The 15,508-nt window shown below is 53.1% G+C and overlaps 1 protein-coding gene across 4 annotated transcripts in view; it reads right to left on the bottom strand.

Moving 5' to 3' along the window:
- MAN1C1 (mannosidase alpha class 1C member 1) overlaps nt 1-15,508 on the bottom strand; it is a 148,439-nt gene that overhangs the window by 1,741 nt on the left and 131,190 nt on the right. The window contains exons 9-13 of one of the 4 annotated variants that reach the window (XM_025448363.3): nt 13,258-13,477; nt 10,561-10,733; nt 9,180-9,295; nt 7,167-7,236; nt 3,047-3,109 (exon numbers count right to left, since the gene is read on the bottom strand). In XM_025448363.3, the coding sequence (XP_025304148.1) occupies nt 3,062-3,109; nt 7,167-7,236; nt 9,180-9,295; nt 10,561-10,733; nt 13,258-13,477 (627 nt within the window). In that variant the 3' untranslated portion in view covers nt 3,047-3,061. Of the gene's footprint in view, nt 1-3,046; nt 3,110-5,959; nt 7,237-7,436; nt 8,206-9,179; nt 9,296-10,560; nt 10,734-13,257; nt 13,478-15,508 lie in introns of those variants that run through there. The other 3 variants (XM_025448364.3, XM_025448361.3, XM_025448362.3) reach the window with 3 other exon arrangements.

Genomic DNA, 15,508 nt, shown 5'->3' on the forward strand with positions numbered 1-15,508 from the left:
CCAGAAGCTGTACACATGACACATTAGTGACCTTTACACATGTGACTGTGTCTACACCATACTTCAGTCAAAAAGTTTTCTTAAGGGGCACCTGGGGTAAGCGTCAGACTCTTGATCTCGGCTCAGGTCTTGATCTCAGGGCCGTTGAATTCAAGCCCTGCTTTGGGCTCCATGTGGGGTGTGGAGCCTACTTAAAAAAAAAGTTTTTTATTTTTATGTCTTTATTTTTTTAGATTTATTTATTTGACAGAGAGAGAGAGAGAGAGAGAGAGAGAGAGAGAGCGCGAGTGCAGCGGGGAGAGAGAGTCCCAAGCAGACCCTGAGCAAAGTGAGGAACCCGATTTGGGTTCTGAAACCAAGAGTTGGAGGCTCAACCAACTAAGCCACCAGGTGCCCCACAGCGAAGATCTTTAAAAAACAAAAGGGTTCATTTGGGGCCACCTGGGTCTTAGTCTGCTGAGTGACCACTCGATTTCAGCTCAGGTCATGATCTCAGGGTTGTGGGATTGAGCCCCATGTGGGGCTCCCGTCGGCAAGGAGGGCAAGCAGTCTGCTTGTCCCTCTCGGTCCCCCTGTAGCCACCCCCCACCACTTGTGCTTGGGTGCACGCTCTCTTTCTTTCTCAAATGAATAAATAAAATCTTCAAAAAAAAAGGGGGGTTCATTTAGAGAGGCTCAAGGAAAAATGGGACTAATTTAAAACATTGGAGCCATGGGGAAAAAATAGTCAAATGAAGGAAGACACAGCGATTGAGCTGGAGGAAGGAAAGGTTTCCTTAAAAGAAAGATCAAGGATGTGGAGACAAAGATGAAAGAGAGGAGGCAGACAGACAGCTCCTGACCTCTGGAAGATGGTGAGATTAGAAGGTTGGACTTGTTTGTTCTTCAGCAGGAAGGGTCCTAGAGAGATTTCACTGAGGGAAGCTGGTACGTCAGGGAACAGGTCAGAGGTCTTCCCTGGGGAGTGTAGACGGGATCCTCAAAGCCACAGAGGGTGGTGGCACTCAGGGTGGCCCCCTGGGGGATCAGGGGAGCTTTGGACAGGGAAGGGGCCAAGGCCACATGGTGACTGTAGGTGGGGGTGCCTCATGCTGGGAGAACGTGTGAAGTCACTTGCTCTACGGCCAGTGCCGGAAAGGTGACACGGCAGAGGGGAGGGGGTGCAACCAGGGGCCACAGGGAGAGCCAGGCCTGTGCAGGACACTCCATGGAAGGCCATCTCCTGGCTGGAACTGCTCATCCAGCACTCACTGGCATCCTGCCTGCCACAGATCCAGAAGATTCCAAGGAGAAAAGAGAAGGCCCCGGAGCCAGAAAACAGCCTCGGTTCCACACACGCTAGCGAAGGAGAAGGGCCATCTGAGGAAGCAGCTTCAATTTTCAAAAGCACAGCTGGACGTGCTTGGCGAGAGTGAGGAAACACGGGGGAGTGGAAGCTGCCGGAACAAGGGTCAAGGGAGAGGCTCCGGGGCCTTGAAGTCTCCCATGTCCTCCCCATGGAAGAGTCCAGAGCGCCATGGAAACACATGGCAGGAGGCCCTTGCCTCTCTGGCACTCCGGGGGGACAGTTTCAGAAGCTTCTGCTTAGGAACCTGAGAATGGTCTCCGCTGGGACCCATGTGAAGGGAAGATGAATCTGAGGCCTCGCCCCTCAGAAGGCAGAGAAAACTTCCAAAAATGCAAAGTAGGTCATCTCGTGGCCCTGCTTTAGCCTCTTCCTAGCTTCTTGCTGCTCAGATTAAAATCAGACTCTGCCCCTGGCCCTCTAGGCCCTGCAGGATGGAGGCCGGTCCATCCGACTTGCTCCGACCCATGGCTCTCAGGGCCGCCAGTGCGTCCTCCTACCTCTGAGCCTTTGCACCTGCTGTTCCCACTGCCTGGAATGGTCTGTCCCACAGGTCCGCTCCCCGGGGGCCACCCCCCATCACTCTCATATGTTCCCTGCCTGTGGCCCCCCAGCACTTACCTCCGTCTGCACCCATATTACTTCTGTGCTACCGCCCACCCCCCACCCCCGCCACTGGCCTGGAAGCCCCCTCCTCCCCGGGGGCAGAGACCTTGTCTCTGTCTTGTCTAAGCTTACGGTTACAGCACCTTGCCCATTGCCCGGCAGAGATGGTTAATGGCCACATGTGGAATTACAAAGCCTAGAGAGTTCTGGAATGGTGGCCTAGGCAGCAAGGAGCCCCATAACCTGTGAGGGTCTGCGGAGGGGGGCTCTGAGAACTTGCATTTCTACCAAGCTCCCAGGTGCTGCTGGTGCCTCGGACCTGGCTTCCATCCTCTGAGAACCACGGATCTAATGGTTGCCCCGTCCTGGATCATTCTGTGGGCCAAAGCAGAACCACCCGCCCGGGGTCTCAGGGGAGCTCCCAAGGGACCAGTGCGTGGTGGCAAGGGGCTCCTTAGGGTCAGGGCAGGAGGGTCACCTGCCATGCCTCTCTTCCGAAGTTGAAGGAACCTTTCCCCAGGGATGTCCTCAAGAGGAAAGACCAACGGGGTCTCCCCCATCGCCACCCCTCACCTCCTGCCCTGGCAAGCAGGGGGCCTCTGCTAAGATCTGGACAAACTCCCAGCATGTTCCTTCAGCCCTCTGCCCCTGCCTGAGCAGCAACCCCATCCCATCCCCGCCACCACCACCAACCAGGCCAGCCCCAGGAAGCCCCTGGATCCTCACTCCAGTTTCCCAGTTTCATAGATTCAGGGCTAAGGGCAAAATGCTTGCTCAATGTGAAAAGCAGCAGATTTATTGCTTTGAGATCTTGGGTTGTCTCCTGGGCCTGGTTGATGTAGTTTCCTCTGAGTTTCAGAGCGTTTTGTTTAAAAAGAAGAATTTTTGACAGCAGCTTTTTCTAGTTTACAGAGAACGTTCACATAATAGCAGTCACAACCATTACTGTATGTATTGAGTTACTACACTGGGGAGCTCAATTAACCCCCAAATCACCCTCCCTTTCCACAGAGACAGGCGGAGGCTCGGAGACATTAAGGGGCTTGCCCAAGGTCACACAGCCCAGGGAAAGGGCAGGTCCACGGTTTGCCCTCTGGTGTCCTGTCTTTCTTATCTTCCACTTGACCCAATGCCTGCAGATCCACAGATACACAGTGGCTGAGAACAAAACAAAACCAGAGACTGTTGTGGAAAGCAGAGGCTGGAATGAGTATAAAAATAACCAGGAATGTTCAAGGGAACCCTCGCCTCCCCACACAATATCTTTTGTTCTAAGATGATATTTGTAATGCTGCAGGGAGGTGGTGGAGGGGCCAGTGGGGCAGGGAGTCAGTGAGCAGAGGACTGGCTTTCTAGATCCTAGGACTGAACTGTCCAAACCTGGCGCCCAGTAACCACACATGGCCGTTTAAATGTAATTAAGATGAAAATAAAATTTTAGATTTAGTTCCTCAGTTGCACTCGCCACATTTGAAGTGCTCAATATCCACCTGTGGCCACCCTATTGGACAGCACGGAGGAAGACTATTTCCATCACCATGGAAAGTTCTACCGGACAGCGTTGCTCTCAGCCCGCAGCAAGCCTGCTCCTGTCTTGTCCAGACTGTGCTGGAGGGGCAGGGGGGCCGGTGATGCGGGCGACAGAGCTTCCTCTGCCGTCAGGGTACCACTAGATGCCAGGCCAACACCTGAGTCCCTCCACTCTGGGGAGGTTACAACTCCATGGATGCAAATACATTTAAAAAAAAAAAAAAAAGACTTATTTGACAGAGAGAGAGAGCAGAGGAGGGGCAGCGGGAGAGGGAGAGAATCTCAAGCAGACTCCACGCTGAGCACAGAGCCTGCCGGGTGCTCCATCTCACAACCCTGAGATCGTGACCTGAGCTGAAACCAAGGGTCAGGTGCTTAACGACCATACTGCTGAGGCGCCCCTCCGTGGATGCAAATAGAGGGCAGACACCAAAGGAGTGGCCGTTAGCTGAAGCCTTGCTACTCAGTGTGGTCTGAGGCCCGGCAGCACCGGCATCTCTTGGGAGCTTGTTAGAAGCGCAGTATCTTGGGCTCGCGCCTGACCTGCTGAATATGAATCTGCATTTTAACGAGATCCCCAGGTGATTCAGGTGCACATTCAAGTTCGAAAAGCTCTGTCTTAAGAGGCAGGAGGAACAGGATCAAAATATTGTTCCAAATATAGGGAACCAAACAGATATTTTTAGATACAAAAAAAAGAGCATCAGCAGCCCCCCCACCCCGCCACTAGCATATGATTAAGCTTTAGTCACAGAGGGCAGAGGTCTCCGTGCCCCTTAATCAATGAGCATATTTCCAAGGACAGAGCCCCAGTGGGGTAGCTGGGAGGAGCTGGCCCTTCCCCGTCTACCCACCTACCCAAACCTTGAAGAGGTCCCCTCCCCAAAGCAAAGGAGGCAGAACTGAGATTCCTAGCCTGGGTCTCAAGGATGCTGCCTTCAAATCAGATTTTCTGTTTTTGCTTTTTTTTCCAGTGCATTTTTTTTTAAAGATTTTATTTATTTGAAGGAGAGAGAGAGAGAGAGAGAGAGTGAGTGTGTACACAGAGGGAGAGGGAGAAGCAGACTCCTGATGAGCAGGGAGCCTGACCCGGGGGCTCGATCCCAGGTCCCTGGGATCACGGCCTGAGCTAAAGGCAGACTCTTCAGCGACTGAGCCACCCAGGCGCCCCAGTGCATCTGGTTTTTGAACTTTGCAAATTGCCAGGGACACAATGATGTACAAAGCATCTAAACAAACACAGTCGTTTAAAAGGAAGCAACTGGAGAAGGGCTGTAGGTCCTGCTTCTCAGGGCTGTGGTGCTCTGTAGGACTCCGCGCCCGCCCGGAGCCAGGTGCTAATGAAGCTTTCTGGGCAGGAACCAGCGGTGAGCCCTGAAGAAAACAGGTGCAAAAGGTGGTTCCATCGACGACGGGTCTTCCAAAGAGCCGGGCAGCAGGCTGACCCCCAGCTGGGGAGGGGGGGGTCTGCTGCCAGGTCTGTTTCCAGAACCGGGTCTGTGGCTCCCCCTTCCCCGTGGCTGACTCATCCCTTAATGTCTCTCTCCTCTCAGGCTGGGTCTTATTTTTATCCCCGGAATGGAGTTAGGTTGCCAAAAGGATGAGATTTCTCCACCTGCAACGGCCCTCCTGGAGGATGAGTTTTAAAATATTCATTTTTACAACTTGCCCCCAGCGATAATGCAGAAGACAGAACGCTGGTGGCCGGAGGGGGGCGGGGACAGCAACACGGCCTGTGGGGGAGCCTGGGGCCTGGGGGAGCTGCCAAGCGGCTCTGCCATGGAGACAGGTTCCAGGGTTGACTGAGGAGCCAGTGAGACAGGAAAGAGGACTGGTCAAATATGCTTTCATAACTCTTTATAATACTGGGGAAAAAAAAAATCAAAGCAGAAGCTGCGAACAGTCCTGCTGATTTGCCTTCACCAGCGCGTGGCTTCATGATTTGGGTAGCAAACCTCATTTTCTTCTCTGGGGAACAGCCCACCGGGCATCGCGGCGGGGGGGGGGGGGGGGGGGGGGAGGCGGATGGGGAGGGGGGTCCTGGCTGGTGTGTCAGGCAAGACGCCCTGCCCACCCGTGGGAGCACATGACCCAGCTAGGCCAATAGGAAGCCCACTTCTTTGAAGGGGACAGTAGGATCTGGGAACGTTGGAATTCACCTGTCCTGATGAAGTCCTGGGGACACTGGCCCCTTGGGTCTTGCAGCTTGGATTCCTGGCCACATCCTCTTCCTAGTCCTTCTTGCGATCTGACTGTTCACTCTCCTGAGATCCCATGAGTCACCGCAAGGCATTTCAAGATTTTTTTTCTTTTCTCTTTCCTTTTTCTGTAATTTTTCTTTTTCGCTTAAGGTACACAGAGTTGGCTTCTACTATTTGTGCCCAAGAGCCCAAACTCTCACAAACCCAAATGCCCAGAAATAGGGGCTTAGATCCCAAAAGCATGATACAGCACACGATGGAATACTCCACAGCCAGGTACAGTGATAAACTTGTATTTGTTGACATGGAAAGATCTTCACAATATATGGTTAAGAGCAAAAGCAGATTATAGTAAAACAGTATGCATAGAATGATACCATGTTTGCAAAATATATTCTGTACATTCATAGAAAAAGATCTAGAAGAAAATATAACCGTATTCATTCTGGAGGGTAGGATGGTGGATGGTTTTTCTTTCTGCTTAGCATGAAGATCTCTAACCTCTCCACAATGCTCGTACAGTGGGTTTTTCCGTTTTGGTTTTTTAAAAAAGGGGCACAGGCGGGTCTCCAGAACTACACTATCCTGATGCCAGACAAAAGTGATTTCCTGGGTTCAGACCGGGACTTATTCACCAAACACCAGGGTTCCTGCCTTGGGGACAGCTCATCCATAGCCCTGACTACTGCTTAAGAAGATGCTAGAAGCTTCTGCCTCTCCAGAACGAGGAAGAAGTACTTCCCACACTGCCAGGGCATGAGTGGATCCTACTTATTTTTACAGCAACCCTGAGAGGTGGAGGTTCCTGCCTCTGTGATGGAAGAGTGACCTGAGAGGTGAGGTGACCTATCCAGGGTCCCACTGAGGGGCCTGAAAGCCAGGTCACTTGGCCTAGGGCTCCAATACCCCAGGGGCTACTCAAGTTTCTAACAGCCAAATTGAGGCAACCGAGCACGAGGGAGGGCTCAGAATGATCCTGTGTGGTCAGCTGTATGGACGAGTTGCAAAGGGGAAGAAACGCTCTCCCTTCGCTCTTGCCTGGACACCCTGCTCTGCATAATGGCTTCAAGGTTTTGGGCCTCAGGGTGGGTGGGGGGAGCAGATGATGTCACTGGGGAGAGAAGGTTTGTGGGATACACCTCCCGCTGCTCCTTCTTATCTTCTAGGCCTCAGCTTGAAAGTCAGCTGCTCAGAGAGGCTCTCTTCGATGCCCTAAGGTGGGTCCTGGCCAACAGTGTCTCGGCCTCACATCTTCTTTGTAGCATTTCGTACAACTGGCAGTCGTGTAACTTATCTGTCGGTTTACTTTATGGTCTTTCCCCCACTTGACTCTACGCTCCCTGAGGGCAGGGCTTATGACTGTTTCACTCACAGCTGCGTCCCTGGCATCTCACCCAGTGTCTGGGCACTCACCACTATCTGCTGAATGTGAACAGATGGACACACGACTGGGGGAGTGAGCAAACTGTGGGGGCTGGGCTCACCTCTGTGTCTGCTGGCTGCGTGACCACAGGCAAGTTGCTGGCCCTCCCTGCGCCTCTTCCAAGCCTTGACCTAAGTATAAACATCCAATTCCATTTAAAGGATTGGCTTCACCCTTTCTGAATTTTTAAGACCAATTTAAGGGAAGGCAATAGAAGTGGGAGTCTTTACTAAATTGTATGTTAAATCAACTGCTGGTTGATTCTTTTTTCTGATGATAACATGACCATGCTTTTCCCAGGAGTCACTGATGTGCAATGAGCCCAATCGTATTTCTTATTCAATAAACTCTTTTATTGTAAGTTTACAGATTTTTCCATTACAATAATGAAAATAGCACTAGTGATTTGTTAACACTTAGGCCCAAATCAAAAGGGAATGCCTCCTCAAATTATAAGGTAATGCCACATAGTTGAACGTATAGTAAATGTTGGGTAAAAGGTATTTAAAATATAGAAAATGGGGTCAAGGTTTGAGTGTGCAAACACCTTAAGGTTTAGTTTATCAAGATGCTGCTGCTTTCAAAAGCACACGATTTTGAAACTATATTTATAATTTGTGATAAAACACAACTGCAGAGAAAAGGCAAAATCAAGCAAAACAAACACTCCCCGAATGAGAGGAAGTGAATCAAAGGCATGGGGACAATATGCAAACCTTCATTCACTGGGCCCTGGAATGGCAAGGGAGTGGGTTTCATAGAAATTCTCCATAGAAAGGAAAGTCTGGGCCTGGGGTGACATCGCTGCGTCTCCAAGTCCTGTCTCCTCACAGAGGAAAAGAAGTTGCTCGTCCGACACATCTGCCCTGGGTCTGCCTGGAATGGGGCCTATGTTCCCAATCCCTTTGAGAATAGTCCCGCATCCTGAAAAGGCAAGGCAGCCCTCGGGGCCCCGGTGCGGCAGGGAGACGGGTCAGGGTCAGCCCCCAGCCCTGCTGGAGCTGTCCGAGTGGTTCACGGGGAGGGGGTGGGCCTCTGTGTTGAACACCCAGTCTTCCAGGGAGAGCATGTCATCTTCAGAGAACAGAAGATAGAGATACCTGTGCCCCCGGGGCAGGGAGGGAAGCAAGACAGAGCTGTCAGTGCTCTGGGGAACTCTGGTCAACGACAAACCTCAGAGGCCTCTGCCATGGGCTGTGCTGAAGGCTGCAGGGAGGTTTGAGATCCCAAGTGTACTTGCAGGGCTGGTCCCAGGGAAGGAGCTGTGGATGCTGGGGAGAGCACTGAGATTTGGGGCCAATGGACCCGGTTTATTTTATTTTTTTCAGACCCAGTTTAGCACTGGCTCTGCCCCTGCCCTCACTCGGTTACCGCATACCCATCTGGCTTCACTCAGGTACCCTCCCCACCTGTGCGAGAGGCCTGCAGGCCCCCCCTTAGGGCCTAGATTCTTCCTTCTTTTCACAGTGGCCTGAGTACTGCACCAGTCCAAACTCTTGGACTGCTCCCTGATGTGCCCCCCAGGAGACTCTACAGTCACGTAGATGTTCATGCGCTAAAATGACCAGGGAGCTGGGACTCCAGAGCTCCAACTTCCCAAGCCGCAGGAACAGACCGTTCCAATCCACAGTAAAGGGTTAACCACCAAGGGGGCTGCTTTGGGGAACAGCAAGGAAATGGGGCGGCTGACTTCCACCCCCAAAAAGCGAGGGAACAGTGCCACAGCAAGCCGGTAGAGGGAAGGCCTACCCCAGTGACCCCCATCACTGTTGTTCTCCCCATTTTACAGCAGAGAACCAAGGGACCCGAGGAGACCGGCTACAGAAGTGGACTTAGCATGCTGCTAGTCCTTGCAGGCGGAGTGCTGTCCAGACAGCCCCCTGAGGCGGTGCACCTTGGGGGAGTAACCCGGGATCCCAGGCGCCCCCCACCCCTCGTGGGCACCCTCTGTGAGGGCAGAATTTGTTGGTAAAGGGAGGGACTGCTGACCCCACGCCTCACCCTCCTCCTCCCTCCATCCCTAAGAAAGTCCCAGTTTCCCTCTGGAAAGAACACTAGCCAAGCCCCAACTCACTTTAGTGTCTCCGCGAGAAAGAAAGTCTGCTGCTTGTTGTCGTGGTTGGGGATGCTACTGTACACGTCTTGGATTCCAGAGAAACCAGCTTCCGTTCGACAGTATTTCTCCAAGGCCTGAAGAAAAGGGAGCAGCTTTGGTGCAGGGAGAGGAGAGGTCCTGCCCCAAGACTCGTGTGTGCCCAGGTCCTGGATGGGCAGGCCCCGGACCGCTCTGCGGGGACCCCAGGCATTTGTGGCAGTGGAAAGCCAAATTATTTTTCAGGGCTCAGCCACCCTGCTCCCAGGGCTGACGACCTAAGCCCACTGGCTGCCTGCTCCAGCTCTTCTCCTGGTCTCTGAACTTGGGGGGTGTTGTTTCTGCCCTTCGGGTAATGAGGCTGCTCTAACGGACTCACCCACAGAGGTGGACAGAGGAAGGCAGCGGAGGGCCGGGACTCGGGGACTGGGCTTAGCACACCCCGGGGATTCCCTGTGGAGATACGGTCCCTGGTCGCGGGAGGCCACAGGCTGTCTGCCTTTTGTATATAAAGCAGTTTGAACCCACTGAGGGCCTGTGGGCTGGGCCCAGGAGCACAAAACACTTGGCTTTCACTGGTCAAGAGCCAGGGCCTTCAGGAAAGCAGGCCGATTCTGGCCAATGAACCAGGTAGGTGAACCCGAGCGGCGCCCTGTGCCCTCCCTGCCTATGACGCTCTGGGCGTGGTTCTCCCTAGGACAGTCTGTGCCTCTGAGAGCAGTGGGCCCTCAGGGAAGCTGGGAAGAGGGGGGCACAGAGAAGGCTTAGCCTCCATCAAGAGACATCCTTCTGGGCTCTCCATACCTGCCTTTGACACCTACCCCAAAGAGGGCCAGGAGGTCTTCTGCTGGGTGGTTGGGGACAAGCAGGCTAGTGGAAGAGACATGGGTGTTGGGGAGCAGAGCCCAGAGAAAGAGGGGGAGCTGCCCAGGGCGGGGCTGGCTTTGGGCAGAGGAAGGTGGTGATCTGCTGGCCTGGTAGCCCATTCTTGTCTGAGGGGAGGAATCTAAAGCCATCTTCTCAGGCCTCAGGGTCAGACAGCAGTGACCACGTGTGCGCTGGGCCCCTCTGGCTGCCGCCCTGCCCCTAGCCATCTAAGCGTGCTGGCCCTGGAGCCTGGGCCCCAAAGGCTGTGGGCGCACGGAACCCCCTTCACAAGTTCCTGGCCTGCTTTTGCCCAGCCGGGGACTCTTGGCTCTGCAACCGCACCTTGACCCTTCGCACTCAGGACCTTAGCCAGATGCGGACCTGGTTTGACCTTCTTCTCCGTGCTCGAGCTAGGGGGTGCTGGATCCTGACTGAATTCTCGGGGCACTGGTCACCCAGTCAACCACCCCCCTCCCGCCCCAACCGGCCCACTCACCATCACCACTTCCCAGCCCCACTCCCTGTAGATGGGGTTGTGGGTCTGTCGCCACAGGTACATGTAGCTCTCCACCACCTCGGGCCGCAGGATATAGTAGCTCTCGCTCAGCTGTGTGGCCACTGCCTCTCTGCCGGAGTTAAACCAGAAGGCCTCGGGCCCCAGTTTGGTATCTGTGGGGAGGACCAACCAGAGGGCCTGGGTCAGACCTGCCACCTCCTGCTTTTCAGGATCCAGCTGCCTCAGGAGTGATCTCAGTGGCCTGCAACCACTGGCAGGGTGACTGGTACAGGCTGGGCCCTGCCTACACTGCATGATAGGGCTGAGCCTGGCAAATGCACAGTTCCCCGCTTGGCCTAGGCAGGCCAAAGCAAGACCCCTGAGGCCTCAAACATTTTGCAGTTTTAGAATCTGAGAGTCCCAATGAGCTATCCAGCAATCTGGAGAGAAAAAGTTTTGGGTGATGTTCCCCAACTGTGCTTTGAAGACATTAGCTCTGTAAGATGTTAACCAGCCAAGAAAGGATTTCAGATTTAAGTACTTTTGGGGAACAGTAGGTCAAATAAAGTGAAATAGTCTCATCAGATCCTTTGACGTGCTGATATGCAAACAGACCCCTTTCTGAGAACTAAGAACCTTCCAGAGCTGACAGGCTGGGACGCTGCTGAGGTGGAAACAAGGAAGAAATGCCCAGAAGGCACATATTCAGGCAGAAGCAGCTAGATAAAGAGGGCTTGATGAGGTCTGCGTTTTGTTTCTGTCACTGTTTGGTTTGTTTGTTTTTGGACAGTTTGGTAGCCATTCCTATTTTCTGGAGGATCATAATTATAACTGCTGCAATGGCCACCACCTCTGATTTCAAGGACTGTGCTGTGTGCTTTAGATACATTATTTTGATCCTTAAAAAATGTGGTTTGTTTGTTTTGCTAAAGGTAGATGTTATTGTCCCTCTCAGGCATATGGAAACTGAGGGTCAGAGAGGCTAAGTAATTTGTCCAAGGTAACACAGCGAGCTATGACTGAGCTGGGATGTGACCCTGGATCCATCTGATGCCCTCTCCCTAGACTGTGCTCTTGCTCTTTCCCTTCTGGGTCCAAGACTCTAAGACCCCAAGATGAGGCTAGATGGGTCAGATCCTCCTCCATCTTAGTGCCTGCACCCCCTGTCTGGGTCAGCAGAGTGCCCGGCTCTGGTCCTAGGTGTGCCTTCCTCTTCCCATCAGGTCAGGACCCTGGGAGGCCCTGGGTTGTTTTTTCTCAAGAGGACTGGAGCTTTGCAGGACATCCCACTCTTCCATGGAGAGCTCTACATAGAAACCCAATTAGCCAGACCCTGACCTCTTCGATTTCTCAGATGCTTGCAGCTGCTCCTGGCTGCTAGCTAAGAGTCATTTTGCCAAGCGGCTGACAGGGTGGAGGCACGGGCGCCCGCTGTGGCTGTCCCTGGACGGACAGGGTGGCTGGAACAGTATGCTCTATTAAGTGGATGTCTTTTATGGTCTGGGTTGATTGTCCCAGACAAATAGTGAGCTTTTGATTATTCCTGAGATTTCCTATTTGTTTACGGCCCCGGCTCTTTGAAGGGAATTGCAGACCCATTGTAAGGACCCATTGAGAATCTCTGGCTTCATGAAAACAGCTCTGGGAGATCTGGACTTGCCTGGGGGGGGTGGGGGGTCCACAGACACATTTCGAGCTAACACATGCCTTCCATGCTGGGGCTGAAGGCGGCCAGCAATGTGCTTTCTAGGGGACCCGGTATCTCATCTGGGAGACCTGTGTTATTTATCCCGTTGAACTGATGAGAAAACGCAGGCCATCCTGCTGGTGAGTGGTAGAGTGGCACTTGAGCCAGGAATATTTATGGCAAATTTTAGGTCCTCTCCTCCAACCAAGACTGGGATTAAATTAGAGCAGTGGACACCTCTCAGGGCCCTGGGGGATGGATTTTTTTGACGGGCATTGTTTAGAGAGGCAATGCACAAGGAGGAGCTGGGCATCAGAAGACCTGGGTTCTAGCCCTGGCTTAGCTACTCATCATGCACAATGTGACTTTGGCGAAGTCACTTTCCTGTTCTGGACTGACTCAGTTTCCCCATATGTAAGACCGGGAGCTGGGCTCTTGTTCTACAACATGACTTCTGAATCTAGCATTTGATAAGTCTGTGATGGCTGTTAGGTGGGGATGGTCAAGAAGCTCTTGAACTTTCTGGTGGTCTGGTGGTCAAAGAGGGGGATAAACAGGGTGGGGCCAGAGGTGGTAAGACCCCCTAAATGGAGGGGTGCTGGGGAGGAAAGGCAGAGGTACATTCAGGGGTAAGGGCTCAGGGCGAAGGAATCTGCTAGGCTCAGGAAGCCTGGAGGACCCTCTGCTCTGTGCCCCTCACATAGGACCTTGGCAAGTCCTCTCTGGGCCTCAGTTTATCTGTGTTGTGCGGTTCGGTGATGATGCACATCCAGTGCTGAACAACACTTGGCACAGATGCTTAATACATCACCCCTGTTTTCCTTTTAACTTAGGGTACAGTCTCAGTGCATAGACAGGACGTCCCTCATACAAATTCTACATAACTCCCAAGGTGAGACCGCCCTAAGATTGTGTGTTCCCTTCACTCACTGCCGCTCCGCTGGTTTTTCTGGTTCTTCCTGGTGTCTAGCCTCAGTGTCTCTTGCTGCCCCTTCCCCCTGCAGGGTTACCTGAGCGGGCGTACGACTCGTGGCACGTCTTGGTGATCTGGGCTGCGAGCTCTCGGTAGTGGGCCCTCTTTTCTTCCTTGGCATCCTCAGCGCCGAGGGCGATCATGCCCCCAGAGAAACAGGCCAGGTGCCCCATCTTGTGGTCCAGAATCCCCCCTCGCCACTCAGCAATGTAGGTCAGCCCCCCAGGAGAGACATTCAGCAAGTAGGTCTCTATTGCCTGGGAGCAAGGTGGGAGTTGGGCAGGGAGAAGGGGCGTAGGAAGGGGGACAGAGAAGGGAGGGGGAGAGGACGGAAAAATGAACATTTTGCAGACGGCAGTGAACGCAGCTCTGCTGAGCCCTCCATCCCAGGCGAAGGAGGTCCTTGACCTCGGCCGGCAGTTGGCGGTGGCCCCTGATGGGGCCTTTAGGAGGTTTAGCCACTCACCTGGCTGAAGCCTGGTGCCTGCTGGGGGCCTGGACACAAGACAACTCCCCAGAATGAGTCTCTCATTTAGACTTTTAAAAAAATTATTTTAAAGTCATTTCTACACCCGGTGTGGGGCTCAAACTCACAACCCTGAGATCAAGAGTTACATGCTCTACCAACTGAGCCAGCCAGGCGCTTCTCTTAAACTTTTAAATCTCCTATGTACAAAGATTTTAAAAAATCTTTAAAAATTCTTACCATCCTCCACTATATCCTCTGTTAGGGAATCTTAACCTGAAGCCCAGTTGGCCTGTGGATGGGTTCCAGGGGGTCCTGAGGCCACTCAAATTGTATGTGACATTTTTGTGTATGTGCATTTTCATGGGAAGAGGGTCCATATATTTTATCTGATTCTCAAAAAGGACCTACAGAAAGTTAAGGGCTGCTCTCTGCAAGCCCTTATCATACACCTAGTTTAATGACCACAACAAGCCAAGCACATGGCTCTAATGTCCTCTACAGACAAAGGGGTCGAGGGGCTCATCCCAGGTTACCCAGCCATGCTGGGATTAAGACGAGGATCCCCAGATACCCAGGCTGCTCCTCTAGTACCTGACAGCTGCTCCTCCTGGTGCCAAGGGGCTTTGAGAACCCCTATCCTCAACTTCCGTGGGAGATGATACTGCTGGTAAAGACTCCAAGGAGGCTGGGGGATGCAGGTGTCAGGCCATGGTGCCCCCCACTCCCTGCCGTTAGTCCCTGGGAGCCCTGGAGACAGAGGTAACGGCAGTGCCTGTGGATGCTGGTCCAGGGCTGGGCCTCTGGGGCCCTGGCCGGTATCTTCCTGCATTCTTGCCCCTCCCACCTATTCTCTAGGGGTCTCTGTTCTCTGTAAATAATGGGCCTAAAGTTTAACCTGATACCACAGGCAGGGTGCCCAGGAGCAGATTCCTTGAGTTCAAATCCCACCTCTGTCCGTTCCAAGCTGTGTGACTTTGGGCAAGTTCTATATGCTCTCTGTGCCTCAATTGCCAAATAAATGTATGAAATGGGGATGTGAGCATAAACCACCTCACAGGATTGTGAGGCTCAAGGGGATGTGTGTGTAGAGCTCAGCACACTTGCTGGGGGAGAGAGTCCTCAGTGTGTGTTGGCAATATATTCCAGTTCCTCTCCAGTCTGTCCCCTGCTCCAGGCCTCTTTTTCACTCACACCTTCCTCCTCCCTGTGAGTATTCGAGTATGCTAGGAGTGCCTCCTCTGTGCCCCGTCGGTGGTTTGGTGCAGGGGATGAAGCCCCTGAAGACACACAGCCTGGGTCCTGCCTTGGGGAGCTCACCTGTTTGTAGAGATTCCCAACAAAATCAAATACATGTGGGAATTATGATTTGGGGTTAGTATTTTGAAAGAAACATGTTCCACCTCAACTCTGCTACTCCATCCTCCACAATGTGCTGCCCCAGACCGAGCCACTGCTGCCCCTGTACTCGCCTCCCCTCTTATCTTTCTACACGGTGCTGTCCCCACTTTGTGCATCCATATGTGTGTGTGTTCTGGGGCAACTCTGTCTCTCTTCCAGGACTCTGAGTGCCTTGTGACAGCAGAGGCCACCACCACCAATCTCCAGCCAGGGGCAGGCATACAGATGGTGCTCAAACAATACTGGCTCTTGGATCTGTTTGTTCCTTTCCCCCTCCTGAAAGGTCCCGGCTGGTGGGCTGGCTGCAGGACAGTCTCTGAGCAGCAGATGGGGAAGCTCTGATGATGTGACATGCCAGGGCACCTGCACCATGGCGGGAGGAGCTCTGGGGGGTCTGGGCAGCTGCCCACTACTGGGTTGG

The sequence above is a fragment of the Canis lupus genome, chromosome 2 (genome assembly GCF_003254725.2).
Source record: "Canis lupus dingo isolate Sandy chromosome 2, ASM325472v2, whole genome shotgun sequence".
NCBI classification, from domain to species: domain Eukaryota; kingdom Metazoa; phylum Chordata; class Mammalia; order Carnivora; family Canidae; genus Canis; species Canis lupus.